Genomic DNA, 12,667 nt, shown 5'->3' on the forward strand with positions numbered 1-12,667 from the left:
TGTATATATATATATATACACTGATCTGCCGCTGAGAAAAGAAAGAAAAAGAAAAGGAAAATTAATGAAGTTTCATGAGTAGTTATATGATTAGAATTACATAAATAAACCAAAACTATGGCTTAAGAAAAGCAGAGCACAAAAGTAATCTGTCTCATTCACAAGACAGTGAAGAAAGTGGTACAAAAGAAGCTCAAAGAAATTATTTTTTAAAAAAAGACACCTGCACTAAAAAATTAAACAAAATAATACTCCTATATCATAAAAATAGATAACTTATAATGAATTCTAAAACGAGAATACCCTAGATGCTGCAATAGTAATTGACCAGTATTGAATCCTAATTCCTAAGGCAGTTAATGTCTGAATTCCCTTGCGGATATTCCTATTTTTTTCACTCCACTACAAGTTGGGCGGCAAACAATTAACATTCCCACCTCATATTATTTTTCAAAACCTAGGGACCATTTGATATCATTTTATATTTTTGTTTTTAGTTTTTGTTTTTTTTTTTTATTTTATGTTTTAATATGAAATAAAAACATGTTGGTTGTATTAAAGATATGTTAATTATGTTTCTTATAATATCACAAAATTAGAATGGAGAAAAGACATAGCCATGTTGTAGAAAAAATGATATTAATTTATTAGAATTAAATGAAAATATGACACGGTGGAGAAAAAAGATTTATGTAACTAACCCCACTTAGCTTGTTGTTATATAATATCACCAAATTGGTATAATTGGTGGGCACGACAATGGTAGCAGGTGTCAAGGCAGTGGCAGGCGGCAATGATGGCCAACAACAGTAGCCAATTGCAGGGTGATAGCTGGTGAGGGCGGCTAGCCAATAACAATAATGGGTGAGGCAACACCAAGGCAGACGGCTGAGTTCATGTTAGAAAAAATTGGAACTCCTAAATATTATTGAGTAGCTTCAAAATTTTAAAAAATGTAAACAGTTAAAAAAAAAACCAAACAAACATTATACTATAAAAAAATGGTTCCAAATAGGCCATTCGATCACGATTTTAGTTTCGTTATCAGCAATTGAAAGATGTGTTGGGAGTGTAGAAAATAGAAGCAATCCTATTGCCGATCTATTCCATGATCAAGTAGTGGTCAACCTAAACATGTTTGGTCTAGCAATGGTGAATTTTTTTTTGGCCATATTAATTGGAGTTTGATTTTCATACACTAATTTTATTGGTTCTCCTACAGATAAATAATTCATTTAGAAGACTTCTTGATCATATTCCTTCACAAACGACATGCATCAATGCACTAAATTCTGTTAAGCACTATACTTCTGAGAAAATATGTTCAACTTTTTTACTTCTCCAAATTATCACGTTTCCAGATACAAATGTGCAATATGGTAAAATGGACCAGCTATTAACAGTTGATCAGTCTAAATCAACATCTGTGAATATTTCAGTGTTCCTTCTAGCAGTTTTGAAAAAAAAAAAGACCTCCTCTATAATCATTTTTAGACATCTTAGAAGCTAAAACATAGCACCCATGTGTTCTTTTGTAGGCCAATTCATGAACTAGTTGACCATGCTCAAAGAGAAAACTATGAAGTCTATGGGTAACGTAGATAAAGTTTACCACCATTCTTTATCTTTGATATAGACCTTCTTGACAAAACGAGTGCCTCTTTTTACCCCAAAATTAACATTTTGGTCCCCATACAAATATTTGACGGTTTGCATCTCAACATTCTTGTTTCCTCGAGGTCAATAATCAATTTGTGTTAAGCGATATTGACATCTTGATAAGATCTAGCAACCTCCACCCATATAAAATATTTGAAAATCTCCAAGTCTTTAATTTCAAAATTGTTAGCCAAGAACATTATGTTTTTATACATTTCTTATGTGAAGTCTCATATAACAAGAATATCATCAACATACAATATCAAGGTTGTTACTTTACGTTAATAGATCTTCTAAAAATAATATTTGATAAGTTTGACATCAAGCGAATACATATGTTTTATATGTGAACCTGTCAAACCAAACTTGTGAACATTGTTTTAAGCCATATAGAGATCTATTTAGTCAGTGAACTTCATTGGTAACATGATTGTGAAACCATTTAGTCAGACTGATGACACATTGTTCATAAAACACACTCAGAAAGATAAAATTGTTGCATTGATTGTATATGCGGATGACATGATTATTAGTGGTGATGATGAAAGAGATTTTAAAACCAAAGAAATGTGTGTCGCTAAGTTTGAAATTAAGAACATAGGAAATAAGATAAATTTTCTAGGTATGGAGGTAACTAAATCCAAAAAAAATATTATTATATCATAGAGGAAATATACCCTAGATCTAATAAAGGAAATAGGTGTGATTGGATTCAAACCTGTTGATACTCCAATTGAATATAGCAAGAAGTCTAACAATGAAGAAAAAAAGTATATCTGTGGATAAGGGAAGATACCAAAGATTGGTAGAAAAACTCATCTATATGTTACATGCTAGGACAGATATTGCGTACTCTGTTGGTATTGTAAGTCAACACATGAATAACTCAAATGAAGAGCATTTGAAAATGTTATACAGGATTCTGAGGTTCTCAAGAAAACTCCTGGTTATAGATTAATTTTTTAGAAAACCATGAACAAAGAGGTGAAAGTCTAGATTGATGTTAGTTGGGCAAGAGAATTCACTCACAAAAGGTCCACCACAGGTTACGACTTATATGTAAGGGAAAATTTGGTTATACAGAGAAATAAGAAGTAAACGCAGTTGTTTCTAGACGCACTGCAGAATAAGAATATAAGGCACTTGCCTTGGGAATCTGTGAAGGGATCTACATTCATAAATTGTTAAGGAAACTGTGATGTATCTCCAATAAGCCTATATAGATGTTTTATGACAATTAAACAACTATTAGAATTGTCAAGAATCCTATGCATTATGACGGGATCAAGCATATTGAAGTTGATAGATACTTCATTTCTGAAAAGGTTAATGGGGGAGTTATATAGCTAAGCTATAACCTGACACACTAACAAGATGTTGATGTCATCATCAAAGCTCTCCTTTAAGCATCTTCTCAGAGTTCAATATCAAGCTTGGTTTCTATAAAATCTACAACCCAACTTGAGCAAAAGTGTGGAACCCTGAGAAGTTTCTTGTAGTATTTCATAGCATGGACCTACCAAACATCAAAATCTTATGGGAAATTTGATCAGAAATCAATTTGGAAACCTCTTGATTTGTGTTTATTCATTTACTATTTAAGTTTTTTTATCTTTTATTTCAGAATTATTTCCTTTCTTAATTTAGGTTAGATATATTTAGTAAGTTTACAAATTAGGAGGGATTGGTGTCCTATATATGTACACGACATGTGAATAATAAAATTATGCAATTTTTCTTCCCAAATAATTTCTACAAGTGCTAATAATATAATCACATCAAATAATATGCATGAAAAAACATCACTTTAAAAATATTAGTATTACTAATATTTTTTGTGATATTAAGTAAATATTAAAAATCATATTTTAAAGATGAAAATACATAAGAAATTTGTGGTACGTCATCAATGCCACAAAAAAGCCACAGCTAATCAAAGGCTTAATCCTCCTCTCCACTAAACCTTTCTCCACCTTACAACTGCTAATAGCATCTCAAATAGTCTCAAGTCACCAAAAAAAAGAACAGGAAAACTCAAATATTACATCTTTATCATAATTTTTAGGATAACATTATCCCAACTAATTGGGATTCAACCTATGCACCAAACAATTGGAAGACTCAACAGAAGGAGCTCACCTAACTTGACATGGGTGCACTCAAACTAGTTATAGTAGCGAAAAACTTGGTCAAGCTACTTGCCATATCAAAGATGAACTCACCAAGCTCATGGAAAACTCACTAGACTAATGGTGCTAAAGAAAAACACATCAAACTAAGCAATCTCAAGCCAAATGGCTTGAGCTCAAGAGTTGTTTGCTAAATACGAGAACTTCCCATCAAATTGGCTACAAAACTGGGAATACAGTGAGACTACATGCCTTATATACTTCACAATAACCAATAAGTCTTGCTAGATACCCTTTTTTATTCATGTAACTCAATACATAACTTTTCTTGTAGCACTCAAACCTCGAACAACAACAACAAGCCTTTATCCCACTAAGTGGGGTCGACTACATGAATCCTTTTTCTCCATTGCATCCAATTGTGTCATATTTTCATTTAATTTTAATAGACTAAGGTCATTTTTTAGACAATATGTCGAAGTTTTTTTAAGTCTACCTATGCCTTTCTTAACATAAGTCGAATCTAAAACATCTACTCTCCTAACAAGATCATTAGATGGCCGACGTTTGATGTGACCAAACCATCTAAGATGAATCTTTCTAATCATGTCTACCACTGGAGCTACACTAACCGTATCACGAATTTATTCATTTCGCGCTCAAATCTCAAACCCAAACATATAAATAAAATGTCACAAGAAAAACTCGAGATTAAAAATTCTCTTGTAATTGACAAATTCCAATGAGATTCCCAGAGCTTCTTACTATTTAACATTCCTTTTTCTCTATTACTCTTTTCATCCTCTCTTCAGTATGTACTAGTAGGATTCTGATGTAATCCATCAATAATTTAAAATCCAACATGTAGCAACTCGAACTCTCACCCATTGAGATATTGTCCACTTTGGCCAAATTGCCTCATGGATCTGTCAAATTGGTGTAACTTACCAAGAGGATGCCCATACCAAGAGTACTCTTGTATTAGCACGCTTAACTTTGAAGTTTCAGATGAAACTCTAACCGTGACACCAAATAATGTCTTGATGTTCGAGAGTTCGACTTTATTCAACTTGACAATTTCACAATCTCCCTCACTCAAGTAAATAGTGTCATGATCAGTATTTTTAACCCAGAATTAAATGGATTCTATAAATGACATCTACAGATTCAAGAGGTAGATCTGACTATGTAGCACTGCCCAAACTAGGGTTCAAAAGGTGGTTCACACAGTGTAGCACTTTGTTTTATATGACACTTAGTTCCCATCTTTAGTTTGATATAATGCTTTGATACTATTTGTAACAACTCATACTCCTACCTGTAAAGATATTGTTAGCTTTAGAGCATCTCAAGGGTGTTCCCGTACAAGCACGCTTAACTTGAAAACTTCTAATAAAACTCCAACAGCTATACCAAAAGACACCTCAATTTTTAAGGGTTCTGCTTCATTATACCCAAGGGTTTCGCACAGCACAACCTCGCCCTTTTATAATATTAGCTTGGAGCTACAAAAGATGTTAAATAACATGATTTATGTTTTTTTTTTGCATAAATTTTGGATGGCATCTTTTTTTCCTTTATAATCCTTTTACATTCATTTTGTCTACCCATCTTCTTGGTGCATCTTCTATTTTTATTATACAAGCTTAAATCACTCAAGTCTATTTTCCAGTATCATATATTAAGTTGATGCTACTATCATTATCCCTCTAATATCATCAATTTACAATCTAACCTCCAAAATTTGGCAACATGTCAATCTTAAAAGTTTAATTTAGTCAAGATCAACTTGTCTATCGATAACTTCTCTAAACAAACATTCAAATTCATATGCATTAAATGAAATTTTCTAAAATCTACTTTTAAATCTTCGCTATTCTCATATTACATAATCCTACTGAGAGCACTTCCACATTTCAATGACCAGATTCTTATTTTAATTGTTAAATCATTATTTATATTATTATTCTATATAATAGACCCAGAAAAGGTAAACCCATCTCACATAGGTATTAACCCTACCTTCCATTAATATTGACAATTAAATACTAATAACACATCTAACTTCACTTATTAAAACCAATCTAAAATATATCACATCCTATTCCTTAGAGTTTCAAATAAACTTCTTGAACTTCTCACTCAATAATACCTCAAATAGAATTTTTATTTTACTTGATGTCTTCATCTTTAAAAAAAAACTAATTATTGTTAAATTTAAAACAACTAAATTAATAAAAGTTTAAAAATCTATTGCATCATGTCTGAGCTATTTTATATAAATTCATTATTCCTCCCTTAATAACCATCTTGTCATATAAAGCATAAGAACTATAGATTTTGAATTATAAATACATTATATCTCCTTGGCTATTTTATTTGCAAGAAACTAAATAGAAAAAAGAGAAATTCAAGTCACGAGTTTATAAGTGATAGCGACTGTAGTAGATAGAAGGTTAAAAGATAGAATTATTGTGGTCAATAGTGCTAGTAATAGGGTAATTGATATTAGCTATCGACAACGACTATATAATTGTGTTATGCTTCTAGAGTTGGATTAGAATATATTTCAAAAAACTAATTTTGAAATATAAACCAAATGGAACCAAATCCATGACAAGCAAACACCGAAAATATTAATTCAAAAATTAAAGGGGTCTTCACGTTCGACAGCAAATGACTAGGATGACAAAATGTTAACAACTTCACATTCTAATGATAAAACTTGTCCCAACAACAAACATGGAGGCCCCTGGAGAAGATTTGATGCACAATTTGCAAACAAGTAATGTTTTTAAAGTAGTTGACCAAAGATGACATGTATCTTAGAAACTTATAAGTCATTTCCCAAGTGCTACCTTGAATGGAATTGGCCTTGACAAGCTGAGCACAGTCTTCCAGTAAACCTTCACTAATATCATCAATTGTTTGACTTTTGTTCAACCTTAAGTAAACATGAGCTGAGGACATCTTATCGACATGAAACCTGTAAATTTGGTGCTGCCGTTTCAGGAAAACGAAATAAAACTTCAAGAAAAAATGCATCTGAGAGTATAGCAAAAGACAATTCTATAAAATCTAAACTTCCCGAAGGAAAACATCATAGATAAAAAAATGATTCAAAAATAATTGCTGATGTCAAAAAGATTAAGCATACTTAGAACAAACAGTGGGTAGTCAATCAACATATAAATTATGTATACAAAAAATTTTTTTACATGGAAAAATAAGGAAAACATAGCAGATACAAAAAGTATTTACTACAACCAAGGAAGTCCAAAAATAGCTCATGCAATCAAGAGTAACAAGCATTTGAACTCCAAAGCATTGGAAACTATAAAAGAATATGGTCATAGATTTTAAAATTTTCGGAGGGGATGACTACATTAAAGTCGAGATTTCAATTTCATCATCAAACATACTCAAAGATAGGCCGGCCTTACTAGTCTTTCAATAAACAAAACCGCTAAGACTTACATTTGATGTTATTCCAGCTTATTTACATCCCGTTGAAAAAAAAAATCGAATTTATTAGCTCAACCATAACATCCTCCTCATCATGCCACTTTACGATAGTTATAGTCACTAAATAAGTGGCTTTTTTCCGCTGAAGATAAAACATGCTGAATCAGGAGCGGTTACTACATGATGCAATCAAAAAATTTGATTATTAGTTCAAAATATGGCACAAATTTGATTAAAAAATATTGTTCCCAAACCTAAAGAAGCAAAATCAGCTAATGTCGATAAGGTCAGCTCATGATCCTACGAATGACCAAGACCGAATTAATTCAAACAAAGTTGAAGTAGGATCCTCATCAAACTGCAACAAAAGAAAAAAATAAAAGGATAGAAACAAACCGAAAATAATTTAACTAACAAATATTTGCAGTGCTTTAACCCAATGGCTAGAATAGCCATCAAAGGCAGGCAATAGAACTCATAACTAAGCATGGACCTCAAAGCTGAATCACATGAAATCATCTTGGGGATCATTTTGGATTTTATCTCACCCAATGGATGAACTGAACATCAACTCAGACTGAGAGAATAAAAGAGAAACATTTGAAATCGAGCTTTCAAGATAATATTTGAAAACACGCATCCTGAGGTGTCATTCAACAAGGTTTCTCATATTTCACTGATATCAAACTGTCAAAATAGATATACAAGGGAAGAAAAGGAATGAAAATCCAAAGGAAAAAAAAAATCTTCAAATGAACATGTCTCCTTGTGAATTGGATTAGTAAAATTAAACTTATTCCCATTTGGCCCACTGTCCTGAATTCTAAAACATTCAATGAAAGCAAGTAAAAAATTGATTTATAGGCATTAAACAAAAATAAGCTAAAATTCCTCAAAAAAATGCTGAGATCAAAACAATTCAAACCCATATCATAAACTCAATTCAAATCTAAATTATATTTGAAAATTAAATCCATGAGATAAGTATGACATTTCCTTTAATATACCCAAACTCTTATTTTACCCTTCTTAGTTTTACCACAAGTATGTCATACCTTGCTCTACAACATTCAACATGTGCAGCTATATTTCTCCATAGGATGTACTTCACGTGAACCTTTAAGGAGGTGATTCTAAACTTATAGCATCACCTAACAAGGAATAGCCTTTGTTTTCCTTTTTATTATTATTATTATTATTATTATTATTATTATTTTGGATGCTAAACTTGAAGCAAAACACATAAAGCAACCTTGGGTACTGAATTACAAAAGAATGGCAAATGGCTGCTTCATATAAAAATGAACATCCTCCATATACACGGAGAACTAAACTCAAGCAAACAGGGCTTCAATCTAAATTGATCTTGCAGACAGCCATCTAAGCACACCAAATTTTTCATCATTCGTGCAGACACCCATTTAAAGAGGACAAAAGTTTTCCAGCACCAGAAATCGATAATAACCTAAGAAAAAGCAATAGTTCGAGGGTAGATGGAATCAGCTAAAAGATTACCATATGTCCTCCGGAAATCCGTATTTGATCAGCTCCTCGTTCTCGTGTTTGTCCAGCCCCATGTAGATCGTGTAATCCCCAACCTCCGGCCGGGCCTTGAAGTATAAAACCATCTCTTTCCTGTTGAATCAGATCTTAGAAATCCGAACTTCCCCAAGCACAATCAGAGATTTCCAGGAGGAACCTGGAAGGGAAAGAAAAGACGTGATCGTGAAATCGCGATCGAATAACACAAATCGATCAGGATGAGATGGAAATGACGCAGCTGAGAACGAGAGGAAGTCGGCCTCGCACGAAACGAAAAGGTCGGTAGCGAGTTGTGATTTTTTTTACTAGATTCAAATTTATGTGTTTGAATTATATTAATATTTAACTCGAAATAATATTTTAATAAATGTATTAAACTAACTAATATAAGTAAATTCTAGTTTTATTTTATTTTATTTTAAAATTCTTTCATGGTATCTAGAGGCCAAGCTTAGCTCATGTCCTACTCATTAAAAAAATATCACTATTTGTATTTAGTTCGTTTATATTACGAAAATGATAATCGTGTCTGTGTTCGATGCATTTATTTAGCGTGTCGAACACGAACTATTCAAAAACAAAGAGTCGTTTTGATAACCCTAATCACACAGTCATAAGATGATAACGGTTTGGGTTATATTTAAATCTTACTATTTATATTAAAATATCATTTAAATATAATTTAATGTATTTTTATTTTATTTTTTTAATTAGTAATTTTAGTTTTTTATAAAACTTTGTAGCCTTGCTATTCAATTAATTTTTTTTAAAATACATCAAAATATATATATATATATATACACAAACGAACAAATTTTGGTTCGTGTTCTGCTTGTTTATATATCGAGTGCATAAAAATTATTCATGTTCGGCTTATTAACTTAGCGAACAAATAGAAATCAAACTTCTTAATGAGCTAACACAAATTGTTCGTGAACAACGAACAATTTTGATTGCCCAATAGTAGCAATGGAGGGGGAGAGGCGGGAACTCCATCAAAAAAATATTGAGATTCATAATTTAAAGAACAAAAGTTATGTATTTTTTCGTCTATAGATGATGTGGAATTAAATGAATGGCAGGATACAACAGAAATGCATGGAAGGCGGCTGGCGGGCATTTATGTGCATACCCTGAAAAACTTACGTATTTACATATACAACCCAAAATTATATGACTTTTCGCTGATGATATCCTTCATGCGAATACGACTATATAAAGTGTAAATTATAGATCTTAAATGATTCTTATTCAAACCTTGTTCAAACACTATTCTAACTTTCGAACACTATTCTTATTTTAAACATGATTTGAAATGGTTTGAATAAGATTTTAATAATGTATAAAAGTTTTAGATAGTATTCGAGCAAAGTTCGAGTATGGTTTAACACATTTCGATTATGATTTAAATCATATTTGAATAAAATTTGATTATGATTTAAGCAGTAAGATTTAGGGTGTGTTTGGAGCAGTGTCTTAGGAGCGTTACGTTTTCACACCGTGAGTTGTGTTGTTTGTGGTGGGGTTCGTGACGTTGTTCATGAAACCACCAACACAGAAATAAGCGTTTGCGGGACGGAGATCTTTATGTGCCCTCACGTTTCAATGTCTTTTCTTTGACTCTCCCAGTGTTACCCCCTCACATTTCGGAACTCTTGCTTCGTTGCTTCGATTGATCTTTTTCATTTGGATGTGTGTCTCCATAAGGCATCAAAAAACAAACTTATAAGATATTTCTCTTCTCGTTGTCCTTCTGTTTCTTATTCTTGTTTTCGATCTCTTTCTCGTTCTGATTCAAACGCTTAAGGCTCAGCTCCTCCCTCTCTCCCTCCTCTATTATGCAATTTTATGGGGCTTTTGCTAAATGTCTTATTTTATTTCGGTTTAGACTGTGAAGCTCATGCTATACGGGTTTATGCTGAGTAATTTGTGCCCTTTGGGTTGTTGAGTACCCTCTGGTCTTAGAGTTTAGTACAAGAAACTTCTGTTTTTCATTTTTTTGCCAAGTAGCCTCATTGCTTTTGGTTTATGATGAGAAAATATGCTTCGATTTGTTGTTCTTTGAATTAGGTTGCGAGTAAATTCGATTTGAGTTATTTCTATAATTATGAATTTACAACTAACACATGTACATAAGGGCAATACAATCTTTTTTATTAGATATTTCCTCAAATGTAAAATTTAATGCTTATCAGATATGACACTTGTACTCTTTATGAGAGAGAGTTTATTTACTCAAACATGGGATTTACTTATCTACTTAGGGGATATTTTATTGATTTTATTTTGACAAAGCAATAAAAGTAATGCAAGGGTTTTGAAAATTTTGATAATTGATCAGCAAAAAAATAAACGTACTATACAACTTTATGCATTTGAAATTCTTTATCTAGCTTATTTTTCAATGCATTTGCATTTTATTAGAATGGGATGAATTCTAAATATCGAGCTTGCCTAAAGTGCTGACTATTGTCTGCTGCCCGTTGGCCCTGACTATCATCAATAGCCACTACCTCCACTATAACAAATCCTTGCATGCTGCTTGCCTCGGGTTGTCAACCGTTCTCATCACCAACTGTTTATTGTCATCTCCATCGCCGCTTACTATATTTTATATGCATTAAGTTAAATTAGTTTGTAGACTAATTAGACTAACTTTTACATATTTACTAATCTAGTACTTTTCATAACTAATAATTTTTTTTATAAATTATAGATAGGCTAATTTATATGAATTTCTGTAGACCAATTAGACTAACTTTTACATATTTACTAATATACTACTATTCATAACTAATAATTTCTTTATAAATTATAGATAGGCTAATTTATATGAATTTAAATGTAGGGTAATAAATAAATTATTACATAACTATGTCATGGTTGATATATTATTACATAACTACTTCATATTATAAATAATATGTATTTATACATCTAACATCCAAACATTCATATTTATGTATATATATATATATATGCCACTCAAATATTTAACATCCCATCAAAATATTCTCACTATTTTCTCAAGAGTGAAATACATATTTACATGCATAGTATAAGTTCATGACACCAATATGTAAATACATAAGAATTATGTGATATGCATGTAAATATCATATTCTTGATGGAAAAATGCTTTTGGCAATTTGCACTTCAAAAAGGCAAATAGAATTTAGTGGTGGGAGCATTAAGTTGAATAGAATGGCCACTAATAAATACATCTTATTAACTACCATTATGTGGTACACATCAATTATTCAAGTTACAAGTTGAAAGGGAAGCAGATAGAAGCATGAGAATGCAGCTGTGGCCATTCCTGTTGCCCTTTTTATTGCGGTTCAATGATCCCTAAGCCCCACACTTTTGGTTATGATATATGTTGGTTTTTTAGAACTGGGGTTTGTTAAATTTTAATTAAGACTATTGGTTTATTATGAAAGAAAATTTTAAATACTGTAAAATCATGGTATGTATGTGCAAATTGGCTATGGTAAATTGTTCCTAGATGGATTAATTTTATGTATGTTATTTAAATTTAGGGATAATTACATACATAGCACCCAAAACATGCTATTTACAAAATCTAGCACCGAGGTCATATTCACTGATGTATTTATGCGTGACACGGTCAAACCACTGAGAATTTGATAAAAATGAAAAATATGGCTTGGAGTTTTACCATGAATTTTGGTATTTGAGGGAGGATTTGAAAAATGGATGAAAGAGGGTGATAGATTTGCAAATAGCAATGTTTCGGGTGCGATATGTAATTGCCCCAATTTTATCAACATACTTTTAAAATTAAGTAATTGTGAGTTTTTATAATTATAATTCATTAAGTAATATATAATATGATAAATATATATATA

At 31.7% G+C, this 12,667-nt stretch overlaps 1 protein-coding gene across 1 annotated transcript in view; it reads right to left on the bottom strand.

The window, feature by feature from the left end:
• The window catches only part of LOC110020974 (coiled-coil domain-containing protein 25), a 29,379-nt gene extending 20,293 nt beyond the window's left edge, over nucleotides 1-9,086 (bottom strand). Inside the window, exons 1-2 of the mRNA XM_020719282.1 lie at nucleotides 8,769-9,086; nucleotides 6,647-6,774 (exon numbers count right to left, since the gene is read on the bottom strand). Coding sequence (XP_020574941.1) covers nucleotides 6,647-6,774; nucleotides 8,769-8,881 — 241 coding nt within the window. The 5' untranslated portion in view covers nucleotides 8,882-9,086. The remainder of the gene's footprint in view (nucleotides 1-6,646; nucleotides 6,775-8,768) is intronic.
• Between the last annotated feature and the right edge of the window lie 3,581 nt (nucleotides 9,087-12,667).

Source organism: Phalaenopsis equestris, unplaced genomic scaffold (assembly GCF_001263595.1).
Source record: "Phalaenopsis equestris unplaced genomic scaffold, ASM126359v1 Scaffold000114, whole genome shotgun sequence".
In the NCBI taxonomy this organism is placed as follows: Eukaryota; Viridiplantae; Streptophyta; class Magnoliopsida; order Asparagales; family Orchidaceae; genus Phalaenopsis; species Phalaenopsis equestris.